The sequence below is a fragment of the Lepus europaeus genome, chromosome 4 (assembly GCF_033115175.1).
Source record: "Lepus europaeus isolate LE1 chromosome 4, mLepTim1.pri, whole genome shotgun sequence".
Lineage (NCBI taxonomy): Eukaryota > Metazoa > Chordata > Mammalia > Lagomorpha > Leporidae > Lepus > Lepus europaeus.
In genome coordinates, this window is record NC_084830.1 from 88,375,132 (window position 1) to 88,393,199 (window position 18,068).

The following is an 18,068-nucleotide window of genomic DNA, read 5'->3' on the forward strand; positions in this document are numbered from 1 at the left end:
TGGTGTCTGAGGGGCAGTGACAGCTGGAACTGTGGGATGTGGGCAGGAAGGAGAACACAGGTACTGTGGAGGTGCCAAACCTGGGGCTCTTGTTTAAAGTTTGTCACTCAAAATTTATACCAAGTTTAACTGCAGGAAGAAGTCATCTGAGAGTTTTAAAGACAGAAGGGAAGTGATTAAAAGATCAATGTGGCTGCTGGATGGCAGACAGAATGGGGGGAAAGGAGGAAGATTCCAGCTCACTGGGCAGTGGACTAGGGTGCTGTCAATGGAGATGTTGAAGGGTGCTCAGAGTTGAGATGTGTTTTTGAAGTTGGAGCAGACAGCACTTAATGATGGACTGACGTGAGAGACAACAATCAAGGATACTCTCTAGCTTGATCATTATCAGGAAATGCAACTTAAAATTATGCTGAGATAATTACTCAGAGATAGAATTAGGGCTCATAATGTAAGTCCAGGGGCAATTTGGAACTACCTCAACATACACACTGTTAGTGGGAATGTAAATTGGTACCATCACTTTGGTCAGCATTTAGCCATTATCCCCTAAAGTTCAGTGTGCCTGTATCCTATGACTCAGCAAATCACTCTTAGGAGGTATTAACCAAATGAAAATTTGTGTACTTGTGTATCAAAGGTATGCACAAATATTTACATTAGTCATAATATCCTCTAACTGGAAAGCAATTAAATGTCCATCAATAACCATTGACTAGACAAATAAAAATACATTATTATAGAGTAATGAAAATGCATGAGTTATAGCTATGTCCAACAGTATAAACCACAAACATGATGCTGAAAGGAAGAATTCAGTAACACATAAACAGCAATATTTGATTCCATTTATACAAAGCTCAAAAATCTCCCCAAATTACTTTTTTTCCAGAATAGTCATCATACTTCAAACAACAGAGGACCTCTTAATTAGGAGGGGTAGGAGCAGAGCTTCTGTGATGCTGCTAATGTTTTAATTATAACATAATGTTTTACTTATAAGTTTCTTATAATTGGATACTTCTGTGCACAGATCTTACATTTCAAAAGTATTGCTTAAAAATTATAAGCAGAACAGGTGTAGAGGATAGGAAATGAGGAAGAGAAGACAGAGGATAAGGCAAAGCTTTCAAGGAGTCTGTCTCTGCAGATCAAGAAAGCGTGAGGATACCCCCAAAATGTCTGTGGAAAATGGAATTATGTGAGCATTGTGGCATAGTGGGTTAAGCTGTTGCTTGGGACACCCTGATCCCATATCAGGGTGCCTGGGATACAGTCCCTCCTCTGCATCTGATCCAGCTTCTTGGCAGTGCACCTGAAAGGCAGCAGATGATAGTTCAAGTACGTGGGCCCCTGCCACCTATGTGGGATACCAAATGGAGTTCCTGGCTCCTGGCATCAGCCCGACCCAGCTTTGGCTGTTGTGCACATTAGGGGAGTGAATCAGAAGATGGGATATCTCTCTCTGGCTGTCCCTCTCTCTGTCACTCTGCCTTTCAAGCAAATAAATAAATCTTCAAAAGAGGAGGAATATTTTTCTTAGAAGGTTACTTTGGCGCAAAAAAATATGATATCCATGCATGTGAAGAGTCTTCACAAAGTTCATGAAAAATGTGTATTATGAAAGATCTGTTCATTCTGTACATTATTTTGTACCAAAGTAAATTTATCTTTTAATTCCACTTTGTTTTGAACTTTTTGAAATACTTTCATAATATGGCAGTGGGTTATGAGGGTCTATTATTTTTCTTGAATAAAGACAAGAATTATTAGAGCTTGCTTACTTATATGCTGATGATAATGATCCATTAGGAAGGAACAATTGATATGACAGGGAGAAAGAAAGAGAAAGAGAAAGAGAAAGAGAAAGAGAAAGAGAAAGAGAAAGAGAAAGAGCGAGAGCGAGAGCGAGAGAGAGAGAGAGAGAGAGAGAGAGAATGCTATAAACTGGGGTGGGGAAAAGAGAACCCAGTGCACAGGGGAAGGACAGACCTTAGATAGGAATGCCTGCAATTGGTGCATTGACTATGGAGGAGTGGCAGGAGCAGGTAGGTTAGTAGATACATTGGTAGAAAAATAAACAAAGTAGCTTTTGTCTAATTGTTTCCATGTTCTACTGAAATAAGGAGGGAGGCTGGCAGCTAAGAGTGATGAAGGCCAACCAAAGGGAGTGTGAAGATCCAGAAGGCAGGAGAAATAAGGTAGGATTGCTGGACAATGCTGAGTGACCAGTTGAATTCGCCAGCCATACATTTAAGGAGAGATATGCCAGTTGCCAGACTCACTCACTACGTGGGTGTTTTCATAGGGCACGCTCTCCATGATCTAAAGCTCATGCCTTTGTCTTTTACCAAAGTCTTTCAGGCTCTTCCTTCAGACTTTTACTCAGCTACGACTCTAACCCGCTTGCTTATAGTTTTCCAGCTGGTAGCAGCGAAAGTAACAAACAGAAAGGGAGGTGGTGCCAGCTCCCTCCACTCTGAGATGCAGGAGTGACTGAGGCTCCCCAGATCCCATTTCCCAGCTGCCCCTAGTCCTGCCAATAGGTGGCACTGGTGGCAGGTGGGAGGTGGGAGGAGAGAAGAGCTTTTTTTCTGGCTTCTAGCTCAGCTCAAGGTCCTGTTATCACTGGACCTCCAAGCTGTGACTTCTTTTGGCCCTGACATGTGCCCTTAGCAGTAAGAATAGTCCATGTGTGAATTAAGGTCAGCCTAAAGCTGTCCCCATAGATATTTAATTTGGCCTAAAAGTTTCTCAGTATACATAGTGAACTGCATCTTGATGTGTAACTTAATGTGTAAACAGACTATGATCTACCCTTGTGTAGAAAAGCTAAGTCTCAGCCAATCACAAAGCAGCCAACTCTTCAAACCATGGTCACATAAGATAGGCATGAGCAGTAACCAATTGGACTTTCCCTACTTGGGTTCAATTTTGTAATGTTGTTTCCTTTTATCTGACTCTAAATATAACCCTCCCATGTGGTAGGGCAAAGCATTCTGAGCCATTTTAGGTCCAGAATGCTGCCTCATTCTAGCTAGTATGTAAATGAAGTCAATTAAGATATGTAAAACCAGAAGACTGGACATTTGGGAGTCCTTGGTACAGTGGTTAAACTCTGCTTGGGACACCCACGTTCCACATGGGAGTCCCTGAGTTTAAAGCCTGGCTTTGCTTTCTGTTCCAGCTTCCTGGAATGTCTTAAACCTAGAGGTTAAAAAATCAATTAAAATGCCTGCATCCCAATTGAACTAAGAGGATTCTGTACCAGTTGGGGCTCCTGATTTCAGCTTTCCAGTAAGGTAGCCTTAGGAAGTAGTACTGATGGCTAAATTTGTAGGGTTCCTGCCACCAGTGTGGGAGACCTGGATTGAATTTCTAGCTCCCAGCTTTGCCCCAGATCAGACCCAACTACTATGGACATTGATCAGCAGATGAGAACTCTCTGTTGGTCTGTTTGTCTCTCTGCATCTCAAATAAATAAAAATTAATAATAGTACTAATAATAAAACATGCTGATTCAAAACTCAGCAGTTAATGATCTGAGGTCCAAGAGTGAAACTCAGAGTGGACTGGGGTGCATTAGTAGACAGTGCACTCAGCTCTTAGCATTGTGCCAGGAAGTATCAGTGGCCAGCAGTATATACAGCTGGCTGCAGAGGACAGAGGAGAGAGTGCTGCTATCACAATCTCTAAATCTTAGGCTAGCACAAAACCTCCTGTGGATCCCAATGCGTTGAAGCCACAGGTGTAGCAACACACCTTCTTGCCTTGACCCTACCTGATGTTCACACAGATTTACAGAAACAGCTCCCTTTCCCCACTCTATTTCATCAGCTTACTCCCTATCTAATTAAACTTGACAAAATAACATGAGCCACTGTTTACAATAATAAAGACATTAAAATAGATCGTCTCAGAAACCCATGCTGACTCTTGTTGAGTGTTGAGGTAACCTGTTTGGCATGAACATTCAATGCCCCAAGGGCAGCAAGAAGAACATGTCACAGAGGGACCAGAGTGCTGTTGGGCAGGATGTGGAGAGGAGGTTTCCTGGATTACTCTTGTGATACGGAGCAGCCTTCCTGGAGACAGGGTGGACCCTGGGTTTGGGCATTTGAGTAAAGAGCAATTTGATCAGAGACTCTTGTGTCAGGTGGAATGATGAACCAGAAGCCCTTTGTGGTTTTGTCCAATATGGATACTGAGATCCAGTCATGAGCATCTGAGAATGGGCAAAGGGCTATCCAAGTAGAGCTGTTTGGAAAGGGGAGAAAGGTACCCACTAGGGGATCCTCTTATTTTATATTATTTCATCTAGGAAATGGATCCACTCCTTCTGGAAAAGAAACTAAATAAATAAGGTACTTCTAAGAAAGCATGTTTTGCCATGTTGTTTATCATGCCACATTATAAATTTTTAGTAAAACGTGAATTTTTTAGGACACAGTTTGCAGAGAGCTTCACACACCATCATGCACACAATAGAATTTTTTAATAAATGTGCTAATGAACTAACAAAAATAGCAAATGCAAAGCAGTCAGATGTAAAGGCACTTGGAATGTAGTCCCACTCACAGACTGGCACTCTCGCCTGTGCTTTTCCTTCTCTGCAGAAATGGGGGAGGTAGAGCCAGGCACACCCAGAAGACGGTGGCAGAGGGGGAAGGACTTGGGCATGGAGGCCGCTGGGTCTTCCCTAAGCTGAGCCAAGTTAAGCTGCCAGTTTCACTATGATGTGGAGCAATTTGAAATCCAATGATTTAGGTCTTGAAAGTCTCCGCCAGGACATGACAAATGAGATGGTTTTCTCAATTTGGAGATTTCTAGGTAACCTGAGTTAGCACTTGATGATGTTTGCTGGGTATTTGAAGAGAGCCCCATTCACTTCTGACTTCCTTAGGAGCCTCATGGGATGCAAGATGGGAGAAGAATAATTAGAATTGTCTTCCTGCTCTTTCTCTTTTCTATTCACAAAGTGCTCAGGACAAACTTGTTGGTAAAAGGGGAAACACAGGAGGATTTCTGAAATAAGAACTGAGATTTGAAGTAGGGACAAGTGATTTGTTTCTTGCATGGCAAAGCTTTCCTGGGTTCATGGCCTGTGGAAAAGGCATTTGTTGGTAACTCAGCATACTTCATCTAAATGCACTTAGAGGCTACAAGAGTTTTCAACATTGACAAACAAAGGCAGAAACTGGAAATGAAAACTAAAGCCATCTTGAAAAAAGTAGAAACATCTAGGTTGATAGATTGGTACCTGCTTGCATATACTGAGGCCTGATGTCTTTGTGTTTGTGCCACTTGGATGGTTCCTCTACCAGGAAGCATTATTTTTGCAAGGAGGCTCCATTGTGCAGGTCTGCAGAGCTGGCTGTCAGCATGGGGGCTGTAATGTGCAAAGCCAGACTGTGGTTTATACATACTCATCGGGAAAGTTACAGGGGGTGCTGTGATCATTCCCTGGGTGCTCTGGGAAGCACACTATTTGGCCACAGTGACCATGACAATGAGCAAATGCTGCTTTGCTGGATAAGGCCTGTAGACAACTGCCTGTGTATGAATTAGTATCTTCACTACCAATGATGGAAGACTGGACCTACACTAACAAAATCTACTACAGCTGTATCTTGTTATCCTCAGGGATTACCACCACTTAACTTTGGTCTCCGACACCTCCTTAGATACCACAAACCATGGATGATCAAATCCGTTGTCTAAAGTAGTGTAATGGTGGAGTCAGTGGTTGGTGCAACTGTGAAGATGTAGCTGAGGATGCCTGTATCTCATATCAAAGTACCTGGGTTTAAGTACCCATCTCTGCTTCTGATTCCAGCTTCCTGCTAATGGGAACCCTGTGAGACAGCACATGATGGTCTAAGTGCTTGGATCCATGCCACTCATGTGAGACTCAAAGTGAGCTCCTAGCTCTTGGCTTCAGCCTTGCCAAGCCTCAGCTGTGGAATGCATTTAGAGAGTGAACCAGTGAAAGGAGATTCTCTCTCTCTCTCTCTCTCTCTCTCTCTCTCTCTCTCCTCTCTCCTCTCTCGCTCTCTCTGGCTGTTTCCCTTTTAAGTAAATAAAAATAAAGTGATATACTTCCATACAACCTACACAATACTCCCTGATTACTTATAACACCTAACACAATGAAAATGCTACTTAAGCAGTTTTTATATTGCATGGTTCGGGAATGGTGACATGAAAATAAAGTCTGTGTATGTTCAGAAACAATTTTTAAAAGACTTATTTATTTATTTGAATGTTGGAGTTACAGAGGGAGGCAGAGACATCTCCCTTCTGCTGGTTCACTCCACAGATGGCTGCAAGAGCCAAGGCTGAGCCTGGCTAAAACCAGAAATCTGGAACTCCATATGGGTCTCCCACGTATGTGGGTCCAGGGATCCAAGCACTTGGGCCATCTTCTGCTGCTTTTCCAGATGCATTAGCAGGGAGCTGGACTGGAAGTGGAGAAGCCAGAACTCAAACCAGTACCCATATTGGATGCTGGCATTGCAGGCTGGTGGCTTAACCTGCTGTGCTGCAATGCTGGCCCCTCAGACACAATTTTTAAAAAATTGTGTTTTTGATCTGTAGTTGGTTGTATCTGTGGATGGAGAACCCACAGTTACAGAAGACCAACTGTGACAATCACAACATTAAAGGCAAGTTCACAGATTCTCTAGCCTTGCTGGTCACTTTACAATCTCAAGATTGTCCAATTACACTTCTATTTTCTTTGCACCATTTGGATAGAATCAAGTATTCTAGGTTCTCTGTGTCTTAAGTCTCCTTTGTTTTGTGTAGTCCCAAGACTTTTTAATTGGTTGTCCTCCTCCATTTCAGACTTAAAATGTCTAAAAATTTCTTTCTCCAGAATGACTGTCCTGATCTTGTCTGTCTTCATTTTACTGGACCCTCTCAGTGAGACAGACTCAGGCCTGCGTTTCCATGCTCTGTCAGTCTGAGGGTCAATCTTCACTACACTTCCTTTCTAACACAGGCCCCATTAATTAAGGTTTCATGACCTCAGATTTGGACTATTCTTCCTATTCTCACATGCCATCAAAATTCTCACCCATTACTGCCCTTCTTTAAAAATCAGACACCACCTCAACTCAATCAGAATCTGCATTTTTAGTAAGATTCCTGGCACATGGTAGTCAAAGGAGCTGTATGTGAAGGGGCTTGGTCAAATACTTTGCATTTATTATACTGTCTACTCTTAGTAATCCTATGAATTAGGCACTAATATCATCCCAGGACACATGGGCAAATTGAGGCTTAGCCAGAATAAGAAAGTTGCTTCAGGTCACAGGCTAACACTCAGGATACCACGAGGGAATACCTATGAGGGAACAAAAATTTGAATGAGCAGCCAGGAGAGGCCAGTCTATTAAGTTGAATTCTGGAGGAAGAGTAGGAGTTAGTGAGGCTAAAGAAAAGAGGTGCAGAGTCTGGTGCTGCTATCGCCTGGGAAAGCCGTAGAAGATGGGCTCTTGTACCAGTGTGTGAGACCCAGCTTCAGACCAGCCCAGCTCTGGCCTCTCTGTAACTCTGCCTTTCACTGTATTTTAAATAAAAAAAGAAAAGAGGAGAAGAATATCACAGAGATGAGCTAAGAGTATGTGCAAAGGCTCTGAGGTGGGAAAGAAATGGTACCATTCCAAGAACAGAGAGGAAGACATATGGGTGTAAAGCATCGACAGTGAGTAACATGTGCTGCAATACAGGTCTTTGCAACTTGCTTGGGAATCTCACTTTAGTTTTCAATGAGTGTCAAAGGGAACACTGACAGCATAAGTGTGTGACTACTATAAGGAGAATGGAATGAAGAGAAGAGGAGAGAAAGAGAAGCAGTAGGCTGGTTGCAAGGGTCTGGGTGGGATGGGGGTCTTTTTACTAGGGAAGTACAATAAAAACAGTGACAAAGATGAGATGAGGCTGAGCTTTTGCTTCAAAATTGAAGTGATAGGTTTTGGGAGTGCTGTTGTCCATCTCTGATTATTGAGCAGGGGCTTCCTCCCTCTCTCCCTCCTTCCACCCCTCTTCTCTCCCCTTCTCCGATCTATGCCTTTCTGATGCACTACCCTGTGTTGTCTTAGCGATGTACATGATCAAAGTTCTCAGCTGTTTCTTATAGTCCAGAAACATCTGATCTTATAAAAATTCCAGATCCAGTGAAGAACAGCTAGTTTCCTGTAACATAACTCAAGTGACAGCAAGGAATGACAAGAATAGGGTGTTCATGTTTGGGCTCAGCTCTGCCCTGATTTCAGGTCTCAGAGCAGGAGCCCCACAGTCCTTCCTGGACCAGTTCAAACAAAGAAACACTCACCCTCCACTAGTTCTGCCTAAGCCTGTCAGGTACCAGCACACTCAGGCACTTCTGCCTTAATGGCTCAGTGAGCGAGGACAGCCACAGAAGGATTTTCTCAGCTGTCTCAGAGCCCACAATGTCTACCAAGAGAACACATTCCTTTGCGTCAGTGTTAAGCTGCCATATTTCTTGTTTGATTTTTTTTTATTGTTTCTTAGCATGTCCTTCAGAAAGTAGTAGATGGATGGAATGGGATTAAAAAACCATTTTCCTTCTACCCTAAAACCATATTTTTAGACAGTCACATACAGAATGATTTGCAGACCTAGGATCCTTCTCTGCCTGCTAGCTGAGAAGATTTCAGAGATTTGAATTCAGAGCTACTTGCAAATACTTCACAGGTTTCACACCCAATGATAGTTGTGCATTTATACTTTAACACCAAGAATTTTTTTTTTTTGACAGGCAGAGTGGACAGTGAGAGAGAGAGAGACAGAGAGAAAGGTCTTCCTTTGCCATTGGTTCACCCTTATGTATGCAACTCTGCCTCAGAGTAGGTTCTTTTTCACCACATTTATTTTTCTTTCCTTGGAGGTAAAAGCTCTGCTCTTATCCTTCGCATCGCTGTCATTTATCAGCTGGGCCGATTGTAAGTGGGAACCCCTCTCATGGGAGGCTGCATAATGTCTCTCCCCTGAAGACAGCTTTCTTGCAAGATGCACATGGAATCACATGGTGTTGGCAGAGCTTCTTTCCGTTGGCTGAGGCATCTGTGGTTTGCTGTCTGTCGTAAGGGATTTTAAACACTAAAGATTGCCCTATCTTTCTGTTTCTTTCCTGTAACATTTTACACAATTTTCTCAAAAGGTGACCACACTTTTTAGACCATCTCTCACTCTCTCTCCTCTGTCATCTTTGGTGAAGTTTTTCTCTGTAAATTTTTAAATATTTAAAAATCTGATCAGACATTCAGTGATCTTAGGCTGCAGGAAGAGTCCTGGCAACCTTCTATATCTGTTCTTGAGTTTTCCTCTTCTAGAGAGGTCCTGGTGGTACAAGTATACTCTGGAGTTGCCAAATTGTTCTTGACATGAGCACTGGATTCCTTGATGAAGATTTAGTTTGATGTTGCTTTTGAACTCATTTATACCATTCCTTGCTTACCATTTCCTCAAGCACATACCTGGCACCATTGATTCATGGCCAGTGAAGAGTCATGAGGGATCTGGAGTTCCTCCAGTTTTGCTCACGTCCATTACACGTGGGACACCTGACCCAGAGGGATCGTGGGGCTTACACAAGGTCTTATGAGGAGACAATGGGATGAACAGAGCCTCTGTTGCTGAGGCCCTGGTCTTTCACCACTGAAACAGCTGATAGCAGTCGTCCACAACTTATTTATAGATGTCCTTCTCCTGCTCTGTGCTTTTTTCTTTCTATGCAAACATCCCACTTTCTGTTTCCTCCAATTTGCTTTATAGCACCTGAGAACCACACCCCATGGTTTCTTTGACCCTCTTCTCAAGCTGCTTTGGCCAAAGCACTTGCAGTGTGATGGTGGGGTGGGCCAGGGATATATGAATAAATGGGTTGCTGGTTACTCATGTACCCATGCACTTCTTCTTTCCCACTCCGAAAGCATTCAGTCCATGCTGACATTGTAGAGGCTTCTTGAGCAACCAGACCAAGGCTCAAGTTGAAGCATGACCCAGAACATGACAGCTGTGTGCATACACAGAAGGACTAACAGAGGGCTCTGTTGAGATTTAAACAAAAGGAGTATACTGCTGAATACTAACAGCTTAACAACATCTATTTAGGAGGGAATGACCAATGACCAGGAAGTGCTTTATTTTGAAAATGCCCTCACATGCTTCATCCCTCCACCTATCTACTCATCTCTGTAGCCACCAATCTGTCTGATCTTCTTGCTGCCTTATCCTAGAAAGCATGTGAGCAGCAGACCCTAGGGAAACATCAGGGCACCTACGGCATGAAGGAAGGGTTAATACTGATGAGACTACCAAAGAAGACAACAGAACAAAAATAACAAATAATCTGATAAAATACATTTTATAAAACTTTGTAGTATATCAACAATATTTTTAAAATATTGGTATTTTTTCCACCTTACTTTTTTTCAGATATTTGGGCATTCTCTACCATTTCCTTATAATCCTCTCTCCCTCTCCTCCCTCCCCATTTCTTAATATTGAGAGAAAGTGAAACAAATTTTTCTATCCATCTACCTATTAACTATCTATCTATCTATCTATCTACCAAAGGGTATGTGTGCATACTCTTGCTGTCTGTAACTTTTGGAAATCAGTCTATCATAAGTTAGAAAGCCTCCACGGATTTTCATCTCTATATTGACCTAGCATGAAATCATAAAGGATTTTTTTTTTTTTTTTTGCTAAGAGGGCAGCTAGAGGGCAAAAAAGAATGATCTTGCTATTTGTTAGCTATGACAAGTGATGGTGAAGAAAATACCATGCATCATTCACAAATCCTGTGGGCAACAGCAGACATATAACAGGTCTGGGTCAACAAAGGGTATTGGGACAGTTCCTTGGATTGTCACAAAAGTAGCCAATCAATCTTTCCCCAAATTCAGAAACCACATTGCAAGCCCTTACCTTGGAGGGCCTGTAAGCTATGAGTCTGTACGATAATGCAGAGCTGCAGGACCAGCTGTGGAGCACTTTCCAGAAAGGTGGCTAGCAAATGCAGCATACTCACATCAGCATACTCATACACCATTTTCCAGTAAAACCTCCATCTGTCATTCTCCCCACTCTGTCGGCTTCGAATACCTAAGTATATTGTGTGGAAATATCTGGAAAGAAAACATGGAAAACAAGAAAGAGTTGTATGATCATTTGCAATTCAAACTCCAGGTGATTTTTCTTTTCTGCAATCCCCCTTCTTCAAGCAAGTACATGAAACAATGAACCTGATGGCTTTTCACCTACACCCTAAAGTTGACTGCATAGTGGTACCCTTATTCTTCAATGCTCACTTGGAGAAGTCACTGCAACTTTGATTCTCCTGAAAGGCAGTCCACTGAATTGCACTGTGACAAAGTGTAAGGTGCATGTGGTGGAAACTCAGGTGAAGAAAGAATTTGCTTTTTTATTTGTTGATCTTTTAGAATTTGCTACTTCAAAAAACTACATATGTTCTTTCTTGCGGGTTCCTCTATATGTCCAACAGGATTTATGAAGTGAATTCCCTCTAAGACATAACACAAACCTGAACTACTAAAAGGTATCTGCTTATAAACCTTCCCTATTTATCTTTTTTTTTTGACAGGCAGAGTTAGTGATATATATATATATATATATATATATATATATATAGAGAGAGAGAGAGAGAGAGAGAGAGAGAGAGAGAGAGAGAGAAAGGTCTTCCTTATGTTGGTTCACCCCCCAAATGGCCACCATGGCTGGCACGCTGTGCTGATCCAAAGCCAGGAGCTAGGTGCTTCCTCTGGGTCTTCCATGCAGGTGCAGGGCCCAAGCACCTGGGACATCCTCCACTGCCTTCCCAGGCCATAGCAGAGAGCTGGACTGGAAGAGGAGCAACTGGGACAGAACCCGGCCCCCCGACTGGGACTAAAACCCGCGGTACTGGCACCACAGGCCAAGGATTAGCCAAGTGAGCCACGGTGCCGGCCCCCTATTTATTTTTAAAATGAAAAATTCTTATTACTGAAAATCCCAAACATATGCACAAGGAGAAAAAAATTAGGGTAATGAATTCACTGTACTCTTTACTGAGATTAAGTAATTGCCAGTGTATTTTCAATCTTTATTTCATTTATCCTGTGCTTACTCCCTGCCTACACATCATTTTGAAGTGAACCTCAGACAGCACATTATTTCATTTGTAAATGTTTCTGTAAAAATAATTTAAAAGCCAAACCATTATCACACTTTATAAACAGTGACAATAATTTCATAATATCAAATACTCGGGTTTTGATTTTTTCCAATTATCATAATTTTTAAAGTTTCTTTAAAATGCATTTTTTTTTGACAGGCAGAGTGGACAGTGAGAGAGAGACAGAGAGAAAGGTCTTCCTTTTTGCTGTTGGTTCACCCTCCAATGGCCGCCGCGGTAGGCGCGCTATGGCCGGCACACCGCGCTGATCTGATGGCAGGAGCCAGGTGCTTCTCCTGGTCTCCCATGGGGTGCAGGGCCCAAGCACTTGGGCCATCCTCCACTGCACTCCCTGGCCACAGCAGAGAGCTGGCCTGGAAGAGGGGCAACCGGGACAGGATCGGTGCCCCGACTGGGACTAGAACCCGGTGTGCCGGCGCCGCAAGGCAGAGGATTAGCTTACTGAGCCATGGCGCCAGCCTAAAATGCATTTTAAACATGATACACACATCATGATTATTTGATATGAATCTTTCTTTTTATTTGGGAGACAGAAAGAGGGGGAGACAGCCATACACACATACACAGACACACACACACACAAAGGGAGAGAGAGAGAGGGAGGGTGAGAGAGAGATTTACTCCACAAATAACAGCAACAGCCAGGGAGCCAAAGTTGGGAGGCGGGAACTCAATTCATCTCATAAGTAGGTGCTAGGAACCCAACTACTTGATCCATCACATCACTACTACAGGAAGCTGGAGTCAGGAGCTGGAGACAAGTATTCAACCTCCAAATGGGATGCAGGCATCTTAACTGGCATTTTAACCCCTAGGCCAAACAACTACCCTGATATGTATTTTTCTTTTAAGTAAAGATTTTATTAATTTAATTGAAAGGCAGATCACACACACACATACACATACACATACACACATACACACACACATCTTCCATCTGCTGGTTTTCTCCCCAAATGACCATAACAGTTAGGCCTGGGACAGGCTGAAGCAAGGAGCCAGGAATCCATCCCAGTCTCTCATATGGGAGGCAGGAACTCAAGTGCTTGGGCCATCATCTGCTGTCTCTCAGCTTGCATTAGCAGGGAGCTGGATCAGGAGTAGAGTAGCTAGGACGTGAACTGGCACCCTGACATGGGATGTGGGTGTGCCAAGTGTCTGCTTAACCTGTTACACCACCAGAACACCTGCCACCTGATATGTATCATAAGCTTCTTTTACTTCACAGACTCTCCTTCTATTTCTCTGATTTCTTGCATATTTTTCATTGTCTTGATTTTGATGACTGTATTCACAGGCATGTTTTATGTATCTATCCTTTGTGTTTTCTGCAAATGCGTAGTTAGTGCTAGAATTTTGATCAGATTCAAGTTTGATCATTTTTGGCAGGTGATGCTGTGTACTTTCATCAGGACGCACATCATCATTAGTTGTTTTCTTTGATGTTATCATCCATTGATGGTATTGCAATCAGGGTTGGAAAATGGTGATAGTCTGAGTTCATCACTCTCCTTTATTTACCAGTGAGAATACTTTCCCGGCCCTTTTGTCAATGTCTCTGCAGTATTTGCTTGTCAGAAGCTTGCTGTCTACCTGGATGGCTCAAGGAAAGCACATAGGGACAGCATTGCCCAACTCCTTGCATATTGACAACCTATACGCAGTTTTCAGATGGTTCCTTTGCTTCGGCAGATCCTAAAGTTTCAGAGATTTAGCTGGAGATTGGTGCCCACTTTAGAGTCTGTGAAAGGACAGAACATAGGCAATGCAGAAATACTTAGATCCCAAGAGTGAAGGGCAGTGGAGAAACAGCAAGCAAGTGCAAGACTAGAAAAGCCTGAGCAGCCTTTTCACTGGAAGGTCAAGTTGGATGGATGCAAAATTCCTGCATATTCTATGCAAGGCAAGATCAGCAATTTATTCATTGGAGCATTTAAAATCTGTTATTTCACTGTTTGCTAGCATCAGATGTGGTCATGGCAAAGTCTGATGAAAATCTGATCCCCTTTCTCCTGTAAGTTACTTGACCTTTTTGCTTGGATGCCTAAAGAATATTTTATTTCTTTTTAAAGATCTCTAGTTTTCTTAGAACATATCCTGACACTGGCTCTTCTGCATCAATTTTCTCAGGAGTAGAGTCTTACTGTTCATTAAAAAGACTTGAGTTTCAATAAATAAAGTTGTCTTGGATTACAAGGTGCAGTATTTTTGTTATAATCCATTACCTTCATCTTCTTCCTTGAGAATTCCTATTTACATATGTTCTAGTGTCTTCCCCTTCTACAAGTTTTTCTGAATCCTTTTCATATTCAATATATTTTCTTCTTTTCCATCTGCTATTTATATTCTAACTCTGGTGTTTGACTAGTATCACATCCCTTCTAGTTGAATTTTCAATTCTGACCTGCTTTTCTAAAATTAAAATTCTATATTGAGTCCTATCATCCTTCTTTTCAAAATCACAATTTCTCTAGACACTTTTTTCCTAAAATTTTCTAATTCTGACTTGCAATGTTTTTAAATAGCTCTTATAGTTTTCATAGTTTCTTTCAGCTCATTTTGAAATATTGGCTTATGTTTTTTCCCCTGTTTTGTGCATATGCTTCTTTCTGTTGTGTTTTCATCGCAAAAGACTTTTTGTTTTCATACTCTCTTTTCTGGTAGCAGTTTTGATCCTTATCTTGTTTGTTTGACTATTTTATACTTGTGGTGGGGTGGGACTTGTGCATTGGACAGCTTGCTGGTTTCACAGCTCTAGACACTGTTTCTCTGCCGTCCTCCTGAGTGATGACCTGTGACATTTTGGAATCACAGACCTCTGTTCCCCATCTTCTCCCTTTTCTTCGGACCTTTTCTTTTATTCCTATGGTTGTTTCTGTTCTGCTCATCTGGAGATCCATTCCCAGCAGATTCCTTTGATGTGGAGCATTGTCTCGAAAGAGTGTTTATTAGTTAATGAGATGAAGGAGCCAGACTCATCTCATAACATCAGATTGTCAGATTTTATTGCATTGTGACCCCCTTGGACGTAACCTCTTGTTGGATCATTGAGATGATATCCCAGTCTCTCTTTTGTTCCTCCAATGGCCCTCTGCATTTCCAGTGAGTGTCTGTTGGTAAATAGGGTAGGTCTTCCCTTCTTAAGGTCTTGTCTCTGCTCTCTTCTGTATAGTTGCTGATTTCATATAAGCCTTAAAACCTGTCATTAATTTGTCTCCAGGTAATTGTGGGTATGGCTCAGCCCTGAATTTTATCACAGGTATTGTCTATGATTCCTTAGTTTTGCCAATCTAATTGCTCTGCATATTTTAAATGGGATAATTTTGGCAGATTAAAAATCTATGGGCGCCAGTGCTGTGGCATAGTGGGTAAGGCTGCTGCCTGTTGGGCCCCATATGGGCACCGGTTCGAGTCATGGCTGTTTTACTTCCAATCCAACCCTCTGCTATAGCCTAGGAAAGCAGTAGAAGATGGGCCAAGTGCTTGGGCCCAAGCACCCGCACGGGCAGACCTGGAGGAAGCCCTGGCTCCTGTCTTTGGATCAGCTCAACTCAGGCCATTGCAGCCAACTAGGGAGTGAACCAGCAGATGGAAGACCTCTCTTTCTCTTTCTGCCTCTCCTTCTCTCTCTGTGTAACTCTGCCTTTCAAATAAATAAATAAATCTTTAAAAAAAATCTATGTTGCCGCTGCCACTATATTTGTATAATACTATCATTTTAAATTACAGAACCAGTAACATCATTCCCTTGGGACATAGACTGCTCTGCAGCAGCTAGAAGGCAAAGTTTGCTATAGTGCAGGACATGGGAATTTCAGTGCTTTTCTGAGCAGACTATTGTCTCTCTCTCTGTTCCACAATTGCAGCTTCTGATCAGTGCAGCGCCAGCTGCTGGTGTTTCCTTTCTTATACTTTCAGGCCTTTTTTATTAAAAAAAATTTTTTTTGGACAGTCAGAGTGGACAGTGAGAGAGAGAGAGAGAGAAAGGTCTTCCTTTTCCATTGGTTCACCCTCCAATGGCCACTGCGGCCGACGCACTGTGACCGGCGCACCGTGCTAATCCGAAGCCAGGAACCAGGTGCTTCTCCTGGTCTCCCATGTGGGTGCAGGGCCCAAGGACCTGGGCCATCCTCCACTGCACTCCTGGGCCACAGCAGAGAGCTGGCCTGGAAGAGGAGCAACCGGGACAGAATCCGGCACCCCGACCGGGACTAGAACCTGGTGTGCTGGCGCTGCAGGCGGAGGATTAGCCTAGTGAGCTGCAGTGCCTGCCATTTCCAGGCCTTTTCATAGACTCGTTCTTTTTCCTGGAATAGCTTTTCTTGCATCCTTGACTCAAAGACTCAGTTTGGTATTAACAGTCTCCATTCAGTCATCACTGTGATCCCTCAGTTCTCCATGCACAGGAGTGCCTTCCTCTACTTCTTGGTATTGGTTTCCTAAGGCTGTTTTACTAAAGTACTGAAAACTGGTGGCATGAACACAAGAAACCTATTATCTCCAGTTCTGGAAACTAGAAATCTAAGATAAAGATATTATCAGTTTGTCCTTATGAAGGCCATACAGAAATATACCTTATGCCTGTCTCCTCTCAGCTCCAATGGTTTGCTGACAATCTTTGGTATCAATGGCTTTGAAGTGCATCAGTGCAATCTCAGCCTTCATCTTCGCGTGGCCGTCTCCCTGTGTGTGTCCATTTCTGTGTCTAAATTCCTGCTTTTTATAACCACATTTTGTATTTAGGACTCACTCCAGTGATCCCCTCTTAACTTGACCACATGCAAAGACCTTATTCTATTTCTAAATAAGGTCACATTCACAGGTATGGAAGGTTAAGACTTCAACATCATTTGGGGAGGGACCTAATTCAAGTGCTAACACTCTTATCAATGTTTAATCTCATCCCCTCCACTTTGATTTCTCCTCCTTATTGGGTACATTCACACATCAACCCCACCTGAGACACAAACTTGAACGTCCATCTGCTTTGCAGAGGCCCATAAGCATATAGGAACAAATACATCCCAAACACCATGTTAGCTTTCCTGCTATGTTTGTCTCAGCTACTATCCTGGTAATAGAGTGCCACTCATGAAGTCATGGATATTAAACCAAGGGAGTGGTATAGGTGCCTACCCTTCCTTACCACTTAGGTTTGATAAAACAGACCATGTTCTGTATTTTTTATTGCCTTTTATATCCCCCCCTTCTATAAAATTTGATTCTTTGGGTTTTCTTCAAGTTCTGTGACCTTCTTAAAGTATGACCCATACTTAACATCTCTGCCTTAATACTTTCATCTCTAAAGAGGGAAAAAAACAGCAGATCCAATCACGTGGGTACATATGAGAATTAAATGTGATAAAAGTGAAGGATTTAGCACAGAATCTGATCAGCACCTGGTAGACAGTAGGCACTCAATACATGTCAGTTTTTTACTGTTTATTCACTTTGAACCCTCTAATAGATTCTTCCCATTGATTCCAGAGTGATCTGTCAATGAGAGAGAAATTTAACACAGTCTCTCCCATCTTCAAAACCTCAGTGGTCTTCACAGTCTGGAAGAGACAGAGTAAACTCAAACAATGCAAATAATGGTATCTAAGGCTTTTAGTTTAGCATTTCTAATCTAAGCTTTGGGCTTTGTCTCTCTGTCCCATATCCTATGTTCCTGCCTCTGGAAGCTCTTACTCAGTACTCCTGACATGAGTTCATACCACCCCAGATTTGTTGCTATGGTTCTCTATCCTCCAAAACTTCTCCACACTCCTATCACACCTGGAAAGGTGATAATTTTGTGAGACTCTAATATTATCTCCCCCTCACCCTTTCTTCCCACCCA

General features: G+C 42.5%; 1 protein-coding gene across 1 annotated transcript in view; it reads right to left on the reverse strand.

Moving 5' to 3' along the window:
- The window catches only part of XKR4 (XK related 4), a 474,714-nt gene that overhangs the window by 148,260 nt on the left and 308,386 nt on the right, over positions 1-18,068 (reverse strand). The window contains exon 2 of the mRNA XM_062189583.1: positions 10,960-11,159. Coding sequence (XP_062045567.1) covers positions 10,960-11,159 — 200 coding nt within the window. The remainder of the gene's footprint in view (positions 1-10,959; positions 11,160-18,068) is intronic.